Here is a 22792-nt window from a genome sequence, read left to right on the forward strand (position 1 = left end):
GGGATTTGGTTGCTCTCTGAGCTAAAAATCAGTTACAGGTCAAAGATTTAAAAAAACAAAACAAAACAAAACAAAACAAAGTCTCCATTTGTTCAATGAGACTCAAGTACCATGACACCAGGTCAAAGACCTTCAACTAGAAATCACCCAAATCTTCCAGCAAAGTTTTAATAATGTGTTCACTGCAGGCTTACTTAAAGTCATTTATTCATTCAATGAGAACTTACTGTGACTAACTCATAGGACGGGCTAGATAAATCCTTATCTAATGAACAGGACCAAGGAGCTGCCTGAGTAGTCCCGGGTCCAGACCACCCAGTCCAGATGAGCTGCTCCAGTCTTCTCTCCCTGCCACTTACCCAGGCGTTCCACAGAGAGCAGATGAGGTCATCAAACACAACCCAGTGAAAGGCTTCTTTGTAATTCTGGTGAATCATAAAACTGGCATCACTAACAACCAGGGGAGGGTCAGGATGTCTTTGCAGGAAATGAACAAAGAAGTAAATACTTGGGCTGGAGAGATGGCTCATTGGTTAAGAGCACTGACTGCTCTTCCAAAGGTCGTGAGTTCAAATCCCAGCAACCACATGGTGGCTCACAACCATCCGTAATGAGATCTGATGCCCTTTTTGGTGATGTCTGAAGACAGCTACAGTGTACTTAGATATAATAATAAATAAATCTTTGGACCAGAGTGAGTGGGGCCAGTGTGAGCAGGGCCAGAGAGAGAAGAAAAAGTGTCTGAAGACAGCTACAGTGTACTTACATATAATAAAGAAATACATCTTTTTTAAAAACAAGAAGTAAATACTTGTCCTGTGACTGTGGGACGCTTCTACCAGCTTCTCTGTCCAAGCCAGGACAAGGGCCTGGGGTAGAGTTCCTTTGCCTTTTCCAGCCTGTGATCTCTGTGAGTGAAGAAACCAATGTACAAGAGACCTGACTCTCTGGTCTTGCCACTGGCCATGAACAATTATTCCTATACAGGGCCTCAGCCCTCCTCCTGGCTTCTTCACTGGACTAAACTTGCCTTTTCGGTACAGATTGGAAATATTGTCAAACTCAAAACCATGGTGATAATAGCGCTCTCTCTCTCTCTCTCTCTCTCTCTCTCTCTCTCTCTCTCCGAGACAGGGTTTCTCTGTATAGCCCTGGCTGTCCTGGAACTCACTTTGTAGACCAGGCTGCCCTCAAACTCAGAAATCCGCCTGCCTCTGCCTCCCGAGTGCTGGGATTAAAGGTGTGCGCCACCATGCCCGGTTCAGTAGCTCTCTTTTTAAACTTCTCAGGTCCCACTACTGGGAGCTGAGCTCTTCCTGTGGTGTGTTTAGCTACACAGGAGGCTAACCTGCTCAAGGTGGCCTCAGCTCTGTGCCTCCCTCAGCTCTGTGCCTCCCTCAGCTCTGTGCTCCCTCAGCTCTGTGCTCCCCCAGCTCTGGGCCTCCCTCAGCTCTGTGCTCCCCCAGCTCTGGGCCTCCCTCAGCTCTGTGCTCCCTCAGCTCTGTGCTCCCTCAGTTCTGTGCTCCCCCAGCTCTGTGCTCCCTCAGCTCTGTGCTCCCTCAGCTCTGGGCCTCCCTCAGCTCTGTGCCTCCCCCAGCTCTGTGCCTCCCTCAGCTCTGTGCTCCCCCAGCTCTGTGCTCCCTCAGCTCTGTGGCTCCCTCAGCTCTGTGCTCCCTCAGCTCTGTGGTTCCCTCAGCTCTGTGGCTCCCTCAGCTCTGTGCTCCCTCAGCTCTGGGCCTCTGCTTAGCCTCCTCCTTACCACCTTCTCTTCTCATCAAACATACCAGAGGCAACTCTAAAGGCAAGCCCGGAACAGCTTGTGGTAGGTGACAATGACACCTTCATGAATGACTATGACAGGAGCCCAGGACTTGCAAGGCCTGGACTCATGGTTTTCTTTCTGGCAAAACCCTCCCTTCCCATTTCCTGTCTTCAGCTTTCGAGAGTCAATACTCAAATAAAAACACTCTACTTTCTGGTGGAGACATCAAGTGCCATACGCAGAAGCCTGTGTCAGTACACAGTAGGCAGCCAGAGGTGAGCACTGCGCAGATTCAGAAGAACGAGCTGGATATCACCTGGTTCGCGTAGTAATGCACATGCGTATACATGCATGCATGTCTGCACATGTACATGTGAGTGCACGTGCCTTCGCACACCCATGTGCACTTGTAGAGACTCCCAGAAGTGTGCTGAGACAGACTGAGCAGCAGGCTTTGTCCTCTTCTGTTCACCTGCTGTATTGTCTGGATGGAGTTTCTACAGTGCGTTTGAGTTGTTTCTATATACAAACCATCACGGCGTGTTTAGATGGGACCAGCTCAGTGCTGGCATGCAGCCCAGTGGCAGAGTGCTTGCTTAGTATGTGCTTTACCCTGGCTCCATTCCTAACACCTAAAAACCCCAAGCATAGAGACACAGAAAGGACTGTTTACAGTAGGGTGATACGGTCTGCTCTTCCGACTGCATTTAACCCGAGACAGCACGAGCCTGTGTGCACTGGGCTGGGCAGACTCACAGTTGTACTTCCCCCAGCCACCAGTGCTCGCTTCCAGTTCCTGGAATTTTGTAACTGACTTCTGTCAACATTCCGACCTCATTTTTCTCACCTCCCTTCATTATATCCATTGGTAGCTTGGAGCAAACCCTTATCTTGCTGCTGGCCCACAAGTTTAGAAGCCAGAGGAGAGGCTTTAGATGAAGGCATGGGCTCTTGTCAGGGTTAGGCATGGGCTCTTGTCGGGGGAGGGGGCTAATATTCTTGATGGCCAGCCCTGGGCTGCTTTCACAGTGGTCTGGGGGCTTGAATCTCACCCTCACACTTCTTTAATAGTGGCTAAGAGTAGCCCCATAAAATACTATTTATTGTCTGTTAGTCCTTCTTCCTTCTGCCTGGAATACTTCCCATCTCCCCTCTCCTTTGCCAGTGCCTACAGCCTTCATCCTTTGGATCCCCATGTGCAAGCTCTCCCTGACCTCATTTTCAGGGGTCTCAGCACCTTCATTAGCTTTGTTCCCTACAAGGTGGTGACCACAGTCGATATTAAAGCAGATAACTGCTTCAGAAATGGAAATAAGTCAGTTTCCCCCTGCATTTGTTTTGCCTGCTCTTTCTGAACACCCAGCAAGCATCTAAGATAAGGACATAGTTGATGTCAAGAAGAAAGAAGATAGGGTATCAAATAAGTTCATTCCAGAAAGACAGAAGGGGTCAGAAGGAAAGAAAGAAAAGAGGTGGGCTACGGGGTTAGACGTCAGACCATGAGGGCATGGCAAACTGCAGTTCTCCCTGTAGTGACACCTAAGTGAGCCCTGTAGGAAACATAGTACTAGAGCCAGAGGCTTCTTCCTGGCCAGGGCCTCTCACAGGAGTCTGACATGCATGTGGCCCCTGTGGAGACATGGTGAAGGGCAATAGCTACCAGCATGGATGACTGGCAAGATACAGATATGGGCCTAAGGCCATGGCTTGCAGGGCTGAGCCCTGGGTAAGTTATAGAGCTGAGGCCCAGAGGCAAGCAAAAACCTGAGGTTGTGCCAGAGAGGAGCTTCACAAGGGTCAAAGAGCAAGACCGACAGATTTCAGGAACATGCACTTTCCCAGGACCTAAGACACTGGAAGGGACCAATGAGTTCTATACCAGAGGTCATGGGGGTGGTGCATGCGTCCCACTGCACATAATTAATTCGATATGAAAACTTCTTACTCAAATGTGTTCTGCTGTCATGAGGTCTCAGCCTAAAAGATCATACCTAAAGATCATACCTAAAGATTAACTGCTAGAGAAACAGCAAGAAGGAAAGTCCAATTATTTGCCCCAAACCACAGTCTTCCTGAAGAGGACCCTGAAAGCAGAAGGGTCTGGAACGTTGTAATGAGCAAACATAAGCAAAAATCAATCAATCAATCAATCAAACAGAAAACAGAAAATCGCCTGCCCAGTGTAGTAGATAAGGGGCTGGATTCAGGCACAGAAGTTTTTCACTAGGAGAACAATGGGCACCCACTGACATGTATGCCCTCTGCCCCCGCCACTCACACAGGGCTCCCAGACCCACTTCTGGCTCGGCTTGTTACACAGGTTTATGGTGATGACATTGAGAGCAGATGTGTTGGTCCTTCCAAATCTTTTGAGTCATTGGAAAGCACCTGTCCCTGTGAACCTTGGTCCCCCTGAAGTCCCCTGTAATGAACATGCCTCTGATGGAAATAAGTTCATGAGAGACACCAAACAAGATTTTTATCCCAGATTTGCTTCAGAAAAAGAACAATTTCTGAAAATACTGTAAAAGTTTACTTCAATGGGGGCGGCAGCAGTCAGCATTGTTAAACTGGGCCCTGGAGTTAGCTATTCATTCAACACATACTCCTGGAGCTGTGCCACCTTGTGAGGCATAGTGACACATGGGGAGGACACTGAGGGAGACAAGAGTGTACCCTTGGGTGGAAGACACACAGAATGCATTATGCACAGTGGTGACACCTTGGTCTCTGAGCTCTGGAATATACTTGGTCTGTCATCTATGTGCAGGGACTTTTGTCAGGCCATTTAACTTCTGTCATTGCAATAGCAGTGAGTGAGATTTGGGTACTTAAGAAAACATCTAGTGGTTTTCAACCTGTGGGGTCAGCTAAGACCATCAGAAAACACAGACATTTACATTATGATTCATAACAATAGCAACATTACAGTTATGAAGTAGCAACAAAAATAATTTTATGGTTGGGGGGAACTATAACATCAGGAACCATATTAAAGGGTCACAGCATTAGGAAGGTTGAGAACCATTGATCTAGCATATACCAAGTGCATAATGTTTGTTTTTATTCTTATTATTTTAGCTCACTATTTTAGAAGTACCTAATTATAATTTGTTGAATAGTAGTAGTTTCTAGAATTTTTTTCCTGTTTTTTTTTCTTTGTGAGATAGTCTCATATTTGGGGAAATAACATCAAACTTGCTACATAAGTGGCCTTGAAACTACTGATTCTCTTGCCTCCAATTCCCAAGTGATGGGATCACAGGCATGCACCATCTCACCTGGTTTACACAGTGCTTGGACTCAACACAGGATTTCAGGCAAGCTAGGTGAATGTCCTATCAACAAAGCCATATCCTCAACCTTTCTTTCTAGGAAGTTTAAAGTTACTTTATTGCTATACATTTATATGTACATGTATGTGTGTAGGGGTGTGAGTGTGTATGTTGTAGGACAACCAAGGTTCACAGAGAAACCCAGTCTCATAACAACCCAAAAGTAATAGCTAAGATTAATGAAGTAGTATGTTCTATAAAACATACTACTATTTCCCAGAGGCCAAGACTTAGGAAGTGGCTGATTTTGAGAGTGACTTTGAGACAGGGGAGAAGCTACTGGTAAGCAGAGCTTGGAGGCCCCAGCACAGAACAGTGGGCTCTGAACCATCTACAGCGAGATGAATCACCTGAAAGGCGCTAACTGAACTGACATGGGGTGAACTACAAGGCCCTCCCAGCACGTGTGCTGATCAGGCCACACCAAACCAAGTCGGGTACTCACGGTTTTCCGCCAAAGAATCGCACGATACTGAGGAACACGCTGATTATTCTGGTCAGAAAGGGTGACAGATAAGAAGAAGGGGCTCTTCTCTGCATCATTTCCAATGTAATTCTGATGGACTAGAGAAGAGACAGTCAGTAAGGATGGAGCTGGGTCCTTCAAACAGAAGCAGCCAGCCCTCACGTGCTATCCTAAGGCTGACTTGGATAGGACTGACCACTAATCGTGCAGCCACTTTCCTCTGGCCAGCAAGTGGCTCAGAAATGAACATGTGATTCAATGCTGGCTGAGACAGGACGAGAAATCTGCCGAGAGCCTTATGAAAAGGATTCCCACTCTAAAGGTGACACCCTCCTCTGGATGTTGTAGTGTCAGGGGATGTCTGGAGCTGCTGCAGCCATTGTATGGTCCTAAGGAGGGCAAAGCTATCGCACTAAGGTTGAGAATCAGAAAAGGGGAAGGTTCTAGTCCTCTGATACCACTGAACTATTTGCTGCCACCAACCATAGAGCCTTCCCTGGCTGAACTATAGCTTGCTGTGTAGATCACGTTGGCCTCAAACTTAATTGCTTGATTCCTTCTTGTTAAATCCAGTTCGAGGCTTTGCATCATCTCTTTGGATGCTGGGTGTGTTCAAACTCACAGCAACTCTTTTGCTGTGAGCACTTCCTGCACAGCCACAGGGAAAATGACCAGCACATTGCTTTCTTGCTAAATGCTTCTATATCCCCTACCCACCCAAGTAACCCTGCCTGGCCAGACCAGAGCTTTTTAGAATAATACTGTAACAGTTTTCTTTGTCTTTCATGTGGAGCACATTGGGTGGGGTGTGTGTGTTGCACAAACATGGATGTGTGGGTGTGTGTGCCTCTCTATGCATTTAGGAAGTCAAGGGAGGATACTGGGTATATTCCTTCACTGCTCTCAGCTTTATTGCCTTGTGATAGGATCTCTCGATTAACTGGATATTCTCCATTTTGGCCGGGTTATCTGGCCAGTGAGCTCCCAGTATCTACCTGCTTGTCTTTCTGGTGTTGTACTGCAGGCATGCTCAGTCATGCCCAGATTTTTTACATGGGGCTGGGGATTTGAACTCAGGTTATCATGTTGCAGTGCAATTGCCCTTGCTGTCTGAGCCCTATAACTGACATTTAAAAGACATCACTCTCATTTCCTGGCTTGAGCATCATGTTCCACAATGGATGCCCCATGGCACATCTCTGCCATTTCAAACTTCACATCAGTTACTCGCCCTCCGTTCCCAGCCCTGCTCTCATTAGTGACACATCTGCTCCCCATCTTTCCATGTGCTCTTTCTAAATGTACAGTCTAAAACCTGAGCAACTGAGCTCTTGGTGTGTGTTAGGCACCAAGTTTAGTTATTCTTGCATATCTCATTGGAAGCTTTGTTTAGACCTATAGGGAAGGACTAAAAACAGCTCCACTTTACAGACAGAGAAGCCAAGTTCAAGTCCCAAGGCTAATAAGAGCAGAACCAAGTTGCAAACCTTGTCGATAGGCTCTGTGAGGGCAGGGGTTTGGTTCACTTTGCACTGCTCCTCACGGGTACATATACTGTCCACCAGACAAAAACTTGTCATTGGTGAGTGAATGTGGCAGAGTCCTCAGTTTTATGGCCAAGAGGTTGCTCAGGAAACCATTGTTCTTCTTCATGGTCTCAAGTGAAATGTTTAGAACTCATGCAGATAGGGTACTGACCTTGCTAAGTTAAAGCCTTTTTTCCATCCTGAAAATTCTTATCTATCAAAGGACTCATTCCTATGAGCTAATTCCCTCTTAACCAGGGATTAAAACAGCATTAACCCAACCCCCACACCACTCCTCACAACAGACCAAGCCACAATCAAGAAAGCTCTGAGTTGAAGCTTTTGGCCCATGAAGCTCACTCCTGACCTTACCATGAAGTGCTCTGACGCTGTTGTCCTGAATGATTTTATTCCACTCATACACAGTGTTTGAAATTATTATGAAGGTTTGAACAGAATTTCTTCCCCCAGTCACCACAAGGACATAATTACCTTGTCCTAAAAAGTACTTGAAATACCACCGAGTGTGGTACTCCGGGTTTTCTAAGTGCACGTCTGTCCTTCGCCAAGTGCCTGGCAGAGCGGCTGCACTCTGTATGGAACAAAGCAGAGCTGTGTCGTTAAAATGTTTACTCAGAAAGTGAACATGAAACTAGCACTAAACCAGAAGTCGAAGAGCCAGGGTAGAAAAGGTCAGCACTAAAAGCACACACACATAAGAGCTGTCACCACATGCTCGCACCAGCAATGACGTCCTGTGTAAAGTCATGTCACAGAAACACTCCAGACATCTTCAGGGTGCAGAAAGAAAAATGAGTGAACTCAGTTCTAACAGATGTAAAGTTTTCTCTTCTCTGGTGTATGGCATCCAGATACCTGGAGATTGGTGTCCCCTAGGCACCAGTTCTTGCTACCCTATTGCCAGCACATTTCATCCAGAGGACATTGGTTAACGTCTTACTCAAGTTCATTTGCTTTCTAGAACTTGAAAATGTACCTTACCTAGTTGGTGTGTAAAATATGGACAAACAGAATGAATAGCCCTATAAAAGACAGTCATTATTAATGGTGATTAATCCTGGTTGCCAACTTGACTGGATCTGAAATCAACTAAGAGGAAAGCCATCGGGCACATCTGTGAGAGGTTTTCTTGATTAGGTTGTCTGAAGTGGGAAGAGCCATTCTGGTGGAGGCCTGAAAAAAGGAGGTCTGAGGAAAAAGGCCTTTTATACCTTGCTGTTGGATCAACTACCCTGTTGCTGCTGCCACTGCTGCTCTTCTTTGCTGATATCAGAACGCTGAAGACCAGTGGCTCGCCAGGAATCCTCCAGGCCTTCAGCATCAGACTGGGACAGCTTGAGGTGTCCATCCTTGTGGACCAGGTAGCTACTGGATCCTCACCCTTTCCAGTGTGAAGACAGCCATCATTGGAGTACTCAGATCACACCATGTAAGCTGAGCTAATAGATCTCCTTTTAATAGATATTCATTCCATCACTTCTCTTGCTTTAGAGAACTCCAATTAACAGCCGAACTGCTCTCCACCATCCACACACACAGCTATTTTTTCTTTCTTTCTCCACCCCCTCCTTTTTCTTTTTTTTCCAAGATTGGGTTTCTCTGTGTAGCCCTGGCTGTCCTGAACTGATTCTGTAGACGAGGCTGGCTTTGAACTTAGAGATCTGCCTGACTCTGCCTCCAGAGAGCTGGGATTAAAGGTATATACCAACACCTAGTTTTTGTTTTTTTTTTCTTAACAGCATGGAAACATACCAAATCATGCAGTTTGAAGGATTTCCTTTCCAGTTAATATTTTTTACACACACACACACCCCTTCTGTGATATTATACTTAAAGCTCTATACTAGTATATTATGTGGATTTAATACAAATAATTAATGATACTGGATTCTAATAAATAATGTATGATTTGCATTTAATTCCACATGTACATAATTACTTGTCTAATTGCTTCTTTAGAATAAGTTCTTAGGAGTTGAGTCATTTTTCCAAGAGGTATGCTCTCTGGAAGGATTCACCAACCCAACTCTAGAAGGCTGGTGCAGCATCCCAGTCCCAGGAGCAGGGACTGAGGACACTCGTGTCCCTATACCTTAGCATTTCTTCTTAACAATTTAATATTAAAGATGTAATCTTAATGTGTTTATATTTGTGTTCCTTCATCTAATAGGTAGACTAAACATTATTTCCATTTAAAAACTGATATACCAGGTGTGGTGGCATATGCCTTTAATCCTAGCATTTGGGAGGGAGGGGCTTTGTGAGTTCAGCGCCAGCCTGGTCTACATAGTGAGTTCCAGGTCAGCCGGGGATTTGTAGAGAGACCTTGTCTCAAACAAAACAAAACAAAGCAAAACAAATAAAACTCTGATATTGTGTGTGTGTATACACATGTATGTAGGTGAGCCAAGACTAGGGAAAAGGCATCTTAAGATGTTCTTGCCTATCACCCTCTAACTATTCCTTTGAGGAAAGATCTCTCCCTAGACATGAAGCTTGCATTTTCTCATCTAGGCTGCAAGTCAGTACACCCCAGTGACCTCCTGTCAGTCACAGGCACCTATATGGTTACTAGCTGTTGAGATCCAAGCCCTGGTTGTCATGATCATGCAGCAAATACTCTTAAACCATTGAGTCATCCCTCCTTTCCCATTTTTTATTGTGTGCTGTGTAGACGTATGTGGAAGCACGTGTCACTGAGCATGTGTGGAAGTCATGACAACTTGTTCTGCACACTGTGTGAATTCTGAGGACAGGCTTGGCAGCCAGCATCCTTACCCACTGCAATGTCTCCCTGACCCACTTCTCTAGGTTGAACTCACTCCTTTATTGGTGTTTACTCCCTCAAGAATTAACTACTCAAATGAATAGTGGCCTTAATCCAATTTCTTCATATTTATTGGTTACCTATGATTTTTTGTTTTGTGCGGTACCTATTTTTTGTCTCCCTAAACATTGTGTAGTATTTTAAAAATAATTTCTGAGACCTTTGAACACAGTGCAAACTATTTCTTCTAATTAAATTTCTACTCCAAACTTATTTATGGCAATTTTGGCCTCAGGGATATTCTAAACTTCTCAGATTTGCACCATGTGGCTCTAATGTGTTAGTGTTATATTAGAAAGACTCCCCATATCCTTACTAATCAAGATGCTCATGTTATACCATGTTATACATGTTCTCTCATACTTCACTGTCATCAGTTGGACATATATTATTAAAGATCAATTTCCACTAATACTTTGTCAACTAACCCAGCCTGTCACTTCTCATTTTATTTTTAAAAAGATTCATTTGTTTTTTATTTGTATGTATGTGTGTGTATGTCAGAAGAGGCCATTAGATCTCCTGGAGCTGGAGTTACAAGTAGTTGTGCGCTGCCATGTAGGTACTAGGAACTGAACCTGGGTCCTCACCAAGAACAGTGAGTGTTCTTAACCTCTGAGCCACCTCTCCAGCTCCTCTTTTCCTATCTTCACGAGACATTAAATCTTCTTACAGTGAACATGTGGGTTTTGATGCCAGGCTGAGATTGTGTGAAAAGTTATCAGGGAGAAGCTCTATATGGAGTTTACATCATGCCATTCATGGAAAACAGACTATCCAGAACATGTGTGTGATTCTGTGATGTGTGACATGTGACATGCCTTGGTGACTTTTTAGATGGTTGTGATCAGTTCATACCATGTTGAAGTTTTCTTCAATTTTCAATTTACAAAGAGGCTTTCAAATTTTTTCATTGCCAGGTCTTTGTAGACTAGATTAAAAGGAAGAGAAAGCCACATCGCAATAGTTCTTCTGACGGTGAATGGGTCTTAGACTGCTGAACCTACCACTGGACTTTAAAGGGGATGGGTGTGTCACGGCTGTTCCTGAGGGCATTCACTGGCATCTTCTCTCCGTGTGTTTCTGCCATGCTTTTTGGCTCACACTGCCTTATGAGGTAAATGAGGAAGCTGTCTGTGCCATGGCTCTGGGTATACTGACATCTGCCCAGTGCTCTAAATGCCAAGTTGTAGGCAGAACTGCCTTTGTCTGGAACCACTGCCAACAGTTTATGAGGAAACCGAATGCTGCCCAAGTGTGTGCTGCTGACCAGCTGAGCTGGGGCTGAAACTCCTCCAGTCATATGTCGGTTTTGCTTGTTTTTAAAATCTTACCTATTATATTATTGTTTGTGTCTTTTAAAAAATGATTTGGGTTTTTAACACTCTAGGGAGTAAAAATGAAGGTTAAAATTTTTTTGTTTTTTTTTTTTCTTTCAGAGACAGGGTTTCTATGTATAGCTCTGGTTATCTTGGAACTTGCTGTGTAGACCAGGTAGGCCTCAAACTCAGAAATCAGCCTGCCTCTGCCTCCTGAGTGCTGGGATTAAAGGTGTGCACCACCACCATCCAGTTAAAGTTTCTTATTTTGTCTTAAGATTTTTTCCTTGATTTTCCTCAAAAGCTAAAAGCTGTAAGAATAAGAAGAGGTGTATGTGTATCTATGGAGGTCTGAGGTTGATGTTACCTGGTCTCTCATTGAATCTGACACTCACAGATTGGCAAGGATTTCCAGACAGTAAGTTCCAGGGACCCATCTGTCTCTAAAGCCCATACCACTTCTGGGATTACAAGTGCCTGTTGCTGTACCTGGCTTTTAACATGGGTGCTGGGACTCTGAGCTCAGGTCCTCACATTTGTACACATATTCTGGCCGACAGAGCCATCCACCCAGAACACACCTTTCTTCCTGAGCCACTAAAGACTCAATTGTACAAGTAAAAGCTCTTTATCCCTAAAATCTTCAGTATATGCTCCTCAGGAAAAGGGGTCTTTTCTTACATAAGTAGAACATAGTCTTTTTCCTGGTGCTGGGGTTTGAACCTTGATCCTTTTATATGCTAGGCAGGCACTCAACCATTGAGCTACCGCACTAGACCTGCAGTTCAGCTTTATCAGTTTCCTAAAGCTAGCATTTATACAATATATTATCATCTGTATTCCACACTTGTCAACATTCTCAATGCTGATGAACGTTCCTGGCTGCAGCACATGATCATTTTGTTGCTGGGTCTCATTTAGATTCCCTTCAAAACATTTTCAGATTTCTGTCTTCTGTGACACTGGCATTTTGAAGCACATTGTGTCCTCCTTTGCTTTTTCAGTAAAGCAGTCTTTATCTTATGGCTGTCTGATGCTTCTTCACAGACAGATCCAGCCAGAACACCATGCAGGTGAGGCGTGTCCTGAGCTCATCTAGATAAACCTTCCTAGGCTGCCTATGTGCTCCCTGTTGGAAAGGTTAACCGTGAGCATCTCATGGTGTTTCCTCTTCGTGTTGACCTTTTGGGGTGACTCAGGAGCTGCAGTGAATTGGCATCTGTTCCTTGGAGGATTTCTGCATGATTCATTATCTGCAGTCACTTGTCTTTCACCATGAGTCCTGGCAGCACTCCTGCTTCACAAAGCTTTCCATTATGCAACCAGGTACATGCAGCTAAGGCATGATGCGGGGCACACTGGCCAGCCTCAGGTCTCCACCTACCCCACAAAGGGGCACCCAGGCCAGGGAGCTGGCCCCATCACACAGACGCCAGAGAGGTTGGTGTCATGGTTTCAAGGCCCTAGATCCTAGAAAGTTCCATGATTTGAGAGAACGCTGTGACCACAGCACTGGATTTGGGAGCTTCCAGGCCCTGGGTTCAGAAACCAAAGAGGTTTCTCTCCAGCAGAGCCTTGGCTAAGTGCTCCTCAAATGTGTTGCAGTGTGTGCTTCTGGCTCTGCTATGAGCCTGCTTCCCCAGAGCTCTCTAGGTGGAGCCTGTGAATCTTCTCATTTTTTTCTTCCTTTTCCTTTTTCCCCTCCCTCCCTCTTCCCTTCTTTCTCCCTTCCCTCCCTTCAGTACTGAGGTCCAAAGCCAGGTCCTCCTGCATTTGTATACCATGCAGGTAATTCTGGTAACAATGACATTTGCAAAGCAATGGTCTATACCGCAGATTTAACATTACAGAGCTTATTGAAACCTGATACTGGGTCGGATCTCTAATGTAGTAAAAATCCTATGTATCTGTACCATAAATTATGTTTAAAATGTTTTCCCTTTATCATAGTGTGTTTTATGCATTTAAAAACAAAACTCTGAGAGGGGCTTATAGGCTTAACTGCCAGAATCTTTGAAGTCCCTGCCTTGGACCACACACGCCCCCCCCCCCCCCAGGGGTGAGCAAGGCAACTTCACAATAAAAGAATCCAGGAAGAGGCAGGGCTATGAGCAGTGACATACTGTGTACCTCTACTGAGCCAGCTGGTAAGGGTGAGGTTGTTTATAAGGACGAAAAAGTTATCTCATTTGTATCTTCACTGAATCCTTAACCCCAGTACCCAGAAACTGTGTCTCACAGAACTAGACACCTTCTCTCCCTTGTTAAATGCACACAGTGAGGAGAGACAAGAGTGCTCATAGGAACTGACAAAAGACATGGAGAACCAGGCAAAACCCTCTGCCCAGGATCCCAAGAAATGACCTCTGCATCCTGATGATGGGCAGCACTGCAGAGAGCAAAGGGTGACTAGGAGGCGGAAGTCAAGCCATTTTCTGTGTGGGTCAGCCTTGTAACTACCGTCTAGATGGAGACACAATGTCTCCATACAGCCTCACCATTCATTTCCCAACCATTACCCAATCACAGCCAACTCCCGGACTTCTCTCTCTGTGTGGGTTAGTTTCACCTGCTGGGACAACACAGGAATGAAACTCTCTCAGGTGTATTCATTAAGTCAGGTTTTTTATCCTTCAATATCCTTCAGGGTGTGCCATTCATCCTGTAGTTAGTGCAGTGACTTATTTTCTTCATCTCCATATGGTCCATAGGACAACCCCAAGAGCGATGTCCTGTTGTTGGATGTTTAGGCTGTTTGAAGCTGGCGCCACTGTGAATAGGATTCTCCTTGGTGGATACACACACTCTCAGGCATTCGGGGTTTTTTTGGTTTTTGTTTTTTTTGTTTTTTGTTTTTTGTTTTTTTTCGAGACAGGGTTTCTCTGTGTAGCCCTGGCTGTACTGGAACTCACTTTGTAGACCAGGTTGGCCCCGAACTCAGAAATCCGCCTGCCTCTGCCTCCCAGGTGCTGGGATTAAAGGCGTGCGCCACCACGCCCGGCCAGGCATTCGGTTTTAGTGTGGATAGCCAGACAGGTTTCCACAGAAGACTCACCACCTTATGCTCCTACTGGCAATGTAAATTTAACCAAAACTCATGCAAAATACCCGATTCTACTCAAATGTCCCCAAATATTTGACTTCTGCAGGAAATCCCCACATACATACAGGCTAGAAAACGAGAGCAGTTTTATGCTATGGCTGCGAGTCCTGAGTCCTCTCCATGGTAAGGTTGACAGAGGGCTGGATGCACTTAACTAGCTCCATCTCACAGGCTAAACTGCCCAGGTAACTCCAGGACAAGGCAGGCTGGACTTTTTCTTCTTTTTAAAAAGACTCTCTCTGTATTTTTAAACCACAGTGGCATTGGTTGGAGTGGGAAATGTCTCCCACAGGCCCAGGTATCTGAATGCTTGCTTCTCAGTTGCTGGCACTGTTTGGGAGGGTTAGATGGTGCAGCCTGGCTAGAGGAGCTCTGTTCTGGTGCCTGCATTAGGGACATGAGTTCCCAGCTGCCTGCCTATTGCTCACCACCATGCTTCCTGACCACGAGGTATTTTTCCCTTCAGGAGCCATAAACCAAAATAAACTGTCTCCCTTGAGCTGCCTGTGGTCATGAGACTCTAGCACAGCAAAATAAGAAGACAAATACTGAATCATTACAATTGTAAACATAAACATAAGCTCATTGCAAAAAAAAAAAAAAAAAAGTGAGACCAAACAAAACTTAAAATCTTTTCTCCTCTCCCCTCCACATCCCAATCTGCTTCTTTCCTACAGTAAAACCACAAGACACAATTGGCTTGAATACTCCTGGGTCTGTGTTGTGTATTTATAAAGATGTATTTACTTTACATATACATATATGCATACCATATATTCACATACTATACCTATGCACATACACGCATGCATATACACACAGTAACAGTACTTAGCATACCGACACTTGTTTTTTCATTAAAGGAAATGCCTTGGGGCCTGAGGCCATAGCTCAGTTGGTAGAGTACTTGCTAAGCATGCCACGGGCCCTGGTCCCATCCCCAGAACCACAGAAATCAGGCGCAGTGGTACAGGCCTGCAGTCTTGACATTTGGGGAGGGAAGCAAGAGGATGAGTTTAAGGCCATCCTAGGTTACACAGACAGACTGAGGCTCCACTGAGGCGGTGAGATCAAAAGAAAGGAGGAAGGAAGAGATAGAGGGAAGGAAAAGGAAAAAAAGCTAGAAAAAATTTCTATGTAGAACAGCTAGATCTGGCTTGTTCCTGATAATTCCTGCTTAAGGTCTTATTTATTTATTTATTTATTGATTGATTGATTGATTGAGTTAAACACTTGAGCCACACATCGGTTTGTTCCTGATAATTCCTGCTTAAGGTCTTATTTATTTATTTATTGAGTTAAACACTTGAGCCACACATCTGTAATCCCAGTATATGTGAGGAGGCAGAGGCAGGAGGCTCATAAATTCAAAGCTCCCATAGGCTACACAGAGTTCTAGGATAAACTGAATGAGCTATATGGTGAGACCCCCATCTCAAAATTAAACACAAAAATTTTAAAAGATTCAATCAGCAATTCCACTGAGTAGAGACTCGGAAAATACGTAGCTTACATAGAAATGCATAAATTAGGATGCTGAGGCCCTACAACTGCCTTCTGACCTTCTTCTTATTCTCTAGAAATACATATTTGTCAAAGATTATTTTATTTATTATAACTATTTTCAGTTATGTGCAGGTGTGTGGGGATATGCACGTAAGTGCAGGTGACACAGGTGATCCCAGGATTTACCAGTAACCTCTGTCCTCTAATGCTGGAGCTACAGGCACGTGCAGCCCCGGCTTTGGTGTGGGTGCTTGGGATTAGGACATGGGTCTTCATGTTTGCAGAGAAAGTGCTCTTACCCCCTGAACACTTCTCTAGTCCAACTTCATTCTAATAGAACACAGTTCTTCAATTATGCATTCCAGTGTGCGGCTGGACTGTAACTCACAATCAGTCTCTAGGAGAGAAATTAGGGTTATTCTGTCTCTTGCCCTATTTTAAATGTTTTTATAATACCCCAAAAGGAATTGCTAGCCAGATGATACACTCTTTATTATTAAGTGCTCTTCCCCCAAATTGAATTTTCACGTCCCTAAACAGTACATAACCTTCCCATGCTGACAAAGGTAAATGTGTGAAGAGCTGGAAGGCTGTCCCCTCTGTTTTGCCATCAACTAATTGACATAAGAGGGAGCAGGGAGGGAGTCCCCCGTGGTCTACCCAGGGCAATGCTCATTTTAATTAATAATTGGAACGAGCATGCAGATGGCAGGACAAGCTCATCTGAAGGAGCCGCAAAGCTGCTCGGTGGGGGAGCTAATAGGACAGGTGACAGAATCAAGATGTCACAAAACTCCTGACAATTAGTAATGTGGGATGTGTTAATGAGATTACACTCAATGTGGATTATGAAAATCTTGTGCTTAAGTATAAAATGCAAATAGCTCGCAGTGAGACCAGGTGCCACAGAGCAGGACCCATCTCTATCCTACTCAGCAGAAAATTGACTCAGAGACAGGAAGTCACATTAGTGGAAGGCTGAGCTTTAAATCCTAAAGCCATCTCCACCACACCCTGATGCTGCCTTGTGTCTTAGCAACAGTCTTCTGAGCTGGACTGCCAGACAGAGGAGGCTCAGAGTTCTGAGTATCTCCAGTAAGAAATGGCTCTGTGGAGCACACCCAGTGCCCTGCATTAAGGACTTCAATTTAAAAGGCTCTGGGTCATGAGGGCAGTGTAGCGGTACAGCACTTTCCTAGAACAAATGAGGCCCTGGGATTTTTCTCAGCACTGTAACTAAACTATAATAAAATAAAATATCCTTATTTGGATATGCTAATCACCCTTATTTGATAACTCCATGAGATATATATGTATTCAAAGTTTACATTGTGAGACTGGGGACGTAGCTCAGGCAGAGTGCTTGCTTAACACACAAGAAACCCTGAGTTCGATACCCAGCACTTTGTGAACTGGCATGGTGGTGTGTGCATACCTGTAATTCCAGTGTTCTGAGGGCATGGAGACAGGAGGTCTCATCCTTAGGGAAACCGAGATTCATTAAAGAGGCTGCGGATCCCCCTCCGGGCTGCTGTGGGCAGACCAGTCCCATGTGACTATTTGACTTCACGATGACCTTTGAAAGACCTTCTATGACCCCATGACGGTATTCCCCTCATGTCTGCTTTGTGCAAAGCTCTGGAAAACTCTTATTTGTCCCTTCTAGGGCTCAGTTTAGGTGACTCATCTGTACTCATGGGGTCTTTGTCCACTGCTACTGAGTGCTTGGTGGTGATGCAGGAACTGGGGCATCCTTACCTCATCTGTAGAGCCATTCTCCACTCGGAATCTTCCTGCCCTTTGGATGGCTCCATCGGCATCACTAGAGATGAGCTGGGGGAAAAACGTGTAGTTAGGTAGCTGGACCTCCATTTGCAAAGTTCCTGTGACTCCCTTCTCAAAGCAGACCATCTCCCAACACTAGCTGAACCCAACCTAGAAACAGTTTCTGGGACCTCAAGGCCTTCGGAGTCTCAGAACAAGTCCCACCTAGAGGAAACATTTTCCCAAACTGAAAAACATTAAAGCTAGGATCCATGGACAAACAGTCTTGATCCACATCATATGTGGACAAATAGCAGCTCACAGACGGCAGACCTCACAGCCAAGTCCCAAGCTCAGCCACCTTCCCAGGAAAGCCTAGAGAACAATTAGTGGCCAGCACACACTCAAGGTGTAACTATCAGAGAAGGCCCTTGGGCTTCATTCAGTTTTAAAGTTTCTGGAAGGCCAACGTGGCCCTTTTAAGGCCAGCCATGTGCAGCTTGCCTTTACGGAGCTTGCTGCTAGGAAGTGGTGGAGAAAGGAGACAGGAGCTTGGCCCGGCAATCTTTAAGCTACCCTCGAGACAGCTTCCCTCCAGCCTTCTCAGAAGCAACGTGGGAAAATGGTGCACATATAGTTCCCGACTATTAAAATCTCCCTGAAGTTTATAGCAAAAGTCTGCCAACAATGTCCACATACAAATGTATCAGAGCACATTTGTCAGGGGTGTGGGGGGGTCCTTCTCCCTCTAACTTGGGCTCTCCCCCACACCAGAATACAACCTCTTATGACTGCTACCTCATACATTAACCTCTGTTTAAAAGACATGAAGGTGAGAAATAAAGAAAAAATTTCAGAATCATCCCACACAAACAAATTTCACCATATTAAAGGATCTGAAAAAAAAGATTGGGATATTTTTTTCATGGTAAATATGAATATAGAAGGCAGGGGATCTTTGAGTTCAAGGTCTACATAGAGAGTTCCAGGTTAACCAGGGATACAGTGAGATTCTGTTTCAAAACACAAAGTGGGTGGGGTGGTATGCTGGAGAGATGGTTCAGCAGTTAAGAGCATTTGTTGCTCTTGCAGAGGACCTGGGTTCAATTCCTAGCACCCACATGGTAGCTCACAGCTAAATGTACTTCTGGTTCAGGGGATCTGATATCTATCTGCCTTTGTCCTCCACAGATACTAGGTATTCATGCGGTACACAATACACAAACTAAAATCTAAACATTAAAAACAAAGAGGACATGAGAGATAGCCCTGATGCTTAGATCACTTGCTGATCTTGCAGATGACCCAAGTTCAGTTTCCAGCACACTTGGTGGCTCACAAGTGCCTGTAACAACAGTTCAAGGGGATCTACCCTCTTTTAGCTTCTGTGGGCACCAGGTACATATGTGGTGCACATACATACATGCAGGCAAAGCACTCATATGCATTAAATAAATAAATAAATAAACAAATAAATAAACATCTAAAGTTTGAAATTGTATCCAGTCTTCCTTTATCATGTGTTCCAATATACCATGTATTATTAGCCCCTAGCACATTCTCATTTACCTTATGTAATAACAACACAAAGTAGGTACTAGGATTAATCTCAGTTTTAGTGAATAAAAGGTTAAAAAACATCTTGGCTATGGTTACATGACTAGTTGACAGTGCAGAGCCTAGATGTGACAGTGGCAGCCGTCCTCCAAGCTTCACCTCACCTAGAAGGTCCACACAAGCCCAGGGCTTGCTTACTCCTAATCCCCCGAATGTAGAGTAACCTCTGGACACACTTGGCAGGCGTCTATGTCTATGCCTGGCAATTGGCAGTATATAATCTCACATTGTCTTGAGGCAGAGAGGGGGCAACGGAATTTCACCTTGTCCAAACAGAGGTCCGAGTCCCTCTTTTGAGTGACAGTGAGTGTCTCTCTTCTTAAGAGCTTTAAGCCAAATAATGTGTAGTTGCTGGTGGGGTTTAGGTCATACATGCTAGCTTACCTTTGGAGGGACTGAGGGCTAAAGTCAGCCATGTGATCAAATCCACCAGGAAGCCAGTCGGCTACCCTGCCAGTGTTGTGTGTGTCACAGCCAGCCCAGGCCAGGGTTCCACTGGAGAGGACACTTGGAAGCTCTATGTAGGGACTCACATGAATTCTGCTTATGCTGACTGTCCTTTTGGTCGTCACAAAACTCAGTGTTCTAACAGCTTTATCAATTAGTTTATAAGGGCACAAACTGTGTGGATGGGATCAGAGGAAGGGAGGGCTTGTGCACTGACTTTCTCTGAGGCCAGTTCTGAACTGTGAGTGAAAGGGCCCAAGAGACGGCTCAGTGGGGAGACCCATTTACTGAGCCAGCCTGGCAACCTAAGATCCATTCCTAGAAGGTACATAAAGGGAGAAAAAGAGATTCTACAGAGTTGTTGTCTGGCCTTTGTCCACATATATACTGTGACATGTGTTGCCAACACAAACACACAAAATAGTAATGAAGTACAAGTGGAAGACAAGGGTAGGTCTCCAGGAACAGTGGATACCCACTCACTGTTAAAAGTACAGGGAGCAGCAGAGAGGCCACAAGAATGGAGATGCTCCCACAGGCTGTGGCAGGGCCTTGGGATGAAGTGTCTGAGGTCACATGGGGACATGGTAGGAGCAGAACACCACAGTCAATTCACAAGGAAGGGAAATTAAGTTGGCGAAGTCCTGCCCATGCGAGCCTCATGGAAGACTTGGGAGAAGAGCTGATGCCATTCGTGATTCCTTCATATATCCAAGAATGAACGGAAACACTGTTTCCCACTGCACCCCAACACTGCCAAGCACAGGCAGCCTTGTCCTCCCCCTCCGCTGAGATTAGAACAAGAGGCATAAAGCTTGCCTCAATTTGGGAAGTCTGAGAAGAAAGGAAGAACACACTTTACGATCGAATAGTTGGGAAAGAGTCAGTGCTCTCTGAACTCAGGGCCATGAAATCCAGAGAGAGAGAGACTTGACTCAGATCTCAGACCAAGACTCTCTCACCTCTACCTGCATGGCTGCAGCTGCCTACTAACCCACCTAGTCTCATACACCCCTGCTTGCTTCCAGCCCCGCTTTCACACAGTGGCTGGTGGACCTGGTAAATCCTAAGTGCTTATGGCCCACAGCCCCCCCCCCCCGACCCCCACGGTCTCTCCTCTTTCTTCATTTATAAGCTACTGCTCTCGACTAAGATGGCTCGTCCCCTCCTTCCGATCTACCCAAGTTCCTCTTGCCTCAGGATGCCTTCCCTGACCTCTTGCCTGGGCAAAGGGCCACTCAGCCAAGCTGGGCTTTATGTTCTTTCCTGTGATTCCTTGACTTCACTGGGTCTCTCTTTGGGCATGCGCACCCTTTGTCCCTTAATAAGCTCCATGAGGACGACTGCATTTTCTGTGGTCACCACAGCATCTGCAGAGCTAAGCCTACTGTGTGCTGTAGAGGAGGGATTTATTGGGCATCTATAATCAATAGATGAAGGCTGAGATTCTAAGGAAAATGGGGCTGATCCCCGGAAGGCACAATAGGCTCATCATTCATGTGAGAAATGTCAGTCTACTGTTTATCACACAGGAAAGAACAAAGAGAAGGAAGAGGCAAGAACCCAAACCAGCAAGTGCAGGGTGAAGTCAGCCTGGAGAGTCCCTAACAGACTCTTGCAGCTTAAACCAATGCCACTGAGCATGTCCTAGAGGGGCGTCCCAGACAGACCGAGGTGGAGCACTGGCTGGGAAGGAGGGTGTACTAGAGACATGCAGGCTGGATGTACAGTGGCAGTCCCAGTGAGGCCCACTCTGTCCCCATTCTATAACAGTCTAGGGCCTACAAAGACGGTCACACTGGATGATGCAAAGCAGACTGCCCCAGATAACTAAGGGACCCAAACCCCCAACATTACAGAAAAGTCTTTTACCACAGAAGAAATGCTGTTGCCAGGTAGCCCTCCTTATCTAATTACTCTTCACAGACATTTTCTCTGGCCTATTAAAAGCACAGAAAACCTGGCACAGAAAATCAACACTAAGTACTTTGTTAAAAGACTGGCCTCTGAAGCCCCCAGAATGCATCAGAATGCCCACAGCACAAATCCATAAGTCCCAGGGGCATAGACATGTGCTTTAAGGTCCACTTCCTTCCAAGATGCCATAGTCATATTTGGACACAAGGCTGGACTTCATTTCCCATGAGGTAGCTGATCACCTGACTTGACTGTCTCTCTCAGCAGGTATGCAGAAGTCCTGGGTGACATGTACAGAAACACCCTCAAGAGGGACATTCTTTCTCCGGTCCCTTGCCTTGACTCTAGCAATAACCCCAGGGATCAGAGAGGCCACAGAATCCCATACAAAGATGGGAGAATCCTCTTGGGCCTGATGTGGGGAGCACGACCACCAGTTGCTCACGGTAGCTAGCTGGCTGTGAAGGACAATGAACTTATCTGATCTCGCTTCACTGTTCTTCCATCTGTAAGGGAGGAAATCATTCACCCTGCGATAAGTTCACCGTTCAAAACATAGAAACTGACCTGGAGCATCAGAACAGGTGTACTTAAAGAATAAAGAGCGTAATGGGCTTTGCTATGTAGTCTAGGCTATCTCTGAATTTAGAATCCTCCTGCCTCAACCATGTGAGTGCTGGATCTATAAGTATGTACCTCCACAACTGCTTATAAGTGCACAACTTCTCAACATATTTATTCAACTTTAAAATATGAAGCTAATATTGAACAGTAACATGAACAATCCTATAAGGTGCCATATAAGAAAAGAAAATTCTGGATTCTGCTATAAAACTATATAGATTCGATTTCAGTGTAATGCAACTGAATGAGAGATTCGGTTTAAAGAGTAAAGCAACTGGAAACTCAAAATCTACAACTGAGGAATAGCAAACCTGAGAATTACTTAAACAGCGAGGACAATGAGGGCGGCCACAACATGCAGTGCCACAGATATTTTAATTATTAGAAAACTCATATTCTGAGGCAATTAAATAAGAAGGATGAGAGCAGGGACTTAGACATTTGCTTCTAGCAGATATGACAAGGAATCACACAGCACAGCCAGGGCAGGGAGGACAGGAGCCAGGGATCAGACAGCAAAATGCAGGATGAGAAGGGAGAGAGATGACAGCCTGAGGT

General features: G+C 45.2%; 1 protein-coding gene across 5 annotated transcripts in view; it reads right to left on the reverse strand.

Annotated features, from left to right (window-relative positions):
* Window positions 1-22792, reverse strand: part of Garnl3 (GTPase activating Rap/RanGAP domain like 3) — a 153875-nt gene that overhangs the window by 68505 nt on the left and 62578 nt on the right. For all 5 annotated transcript variants that reach the window (XM_029536728.1, XM_029536730.1, XM_021192587.1 and 2 more), the window contains 3 exons: window positions 17624-17698; window positions 7582-7681; window positions 5543-5661 (listed from right to left, as the gene is read on the reverse strand). In XM_029536728.1, coding sequence (XP_029392588.1) covers window positions 5543-5661; window positions 7582-7681; window positions 17624-17698 — 294 coding nt within the window. The remainder of the gene's footprint in view (window positions 1-5542; window positions 5662-7581; window positions 7682-17623; window positions 17699-22792) is intronic.

Source organism: Mus pahari, chromosome 3, assembly GCF_900095145.1.
Source record: "Mus pahari chromosome 3, PAHARI_EIJ_v1.1, whole genome shotgun sequence".
In the NCBI taxonomy this organism is placed as follows: Eukaryota; Metazoa; Chordata; class Mammalia; order Rodentia; family Muridae; genus Mus; species Mus pahari.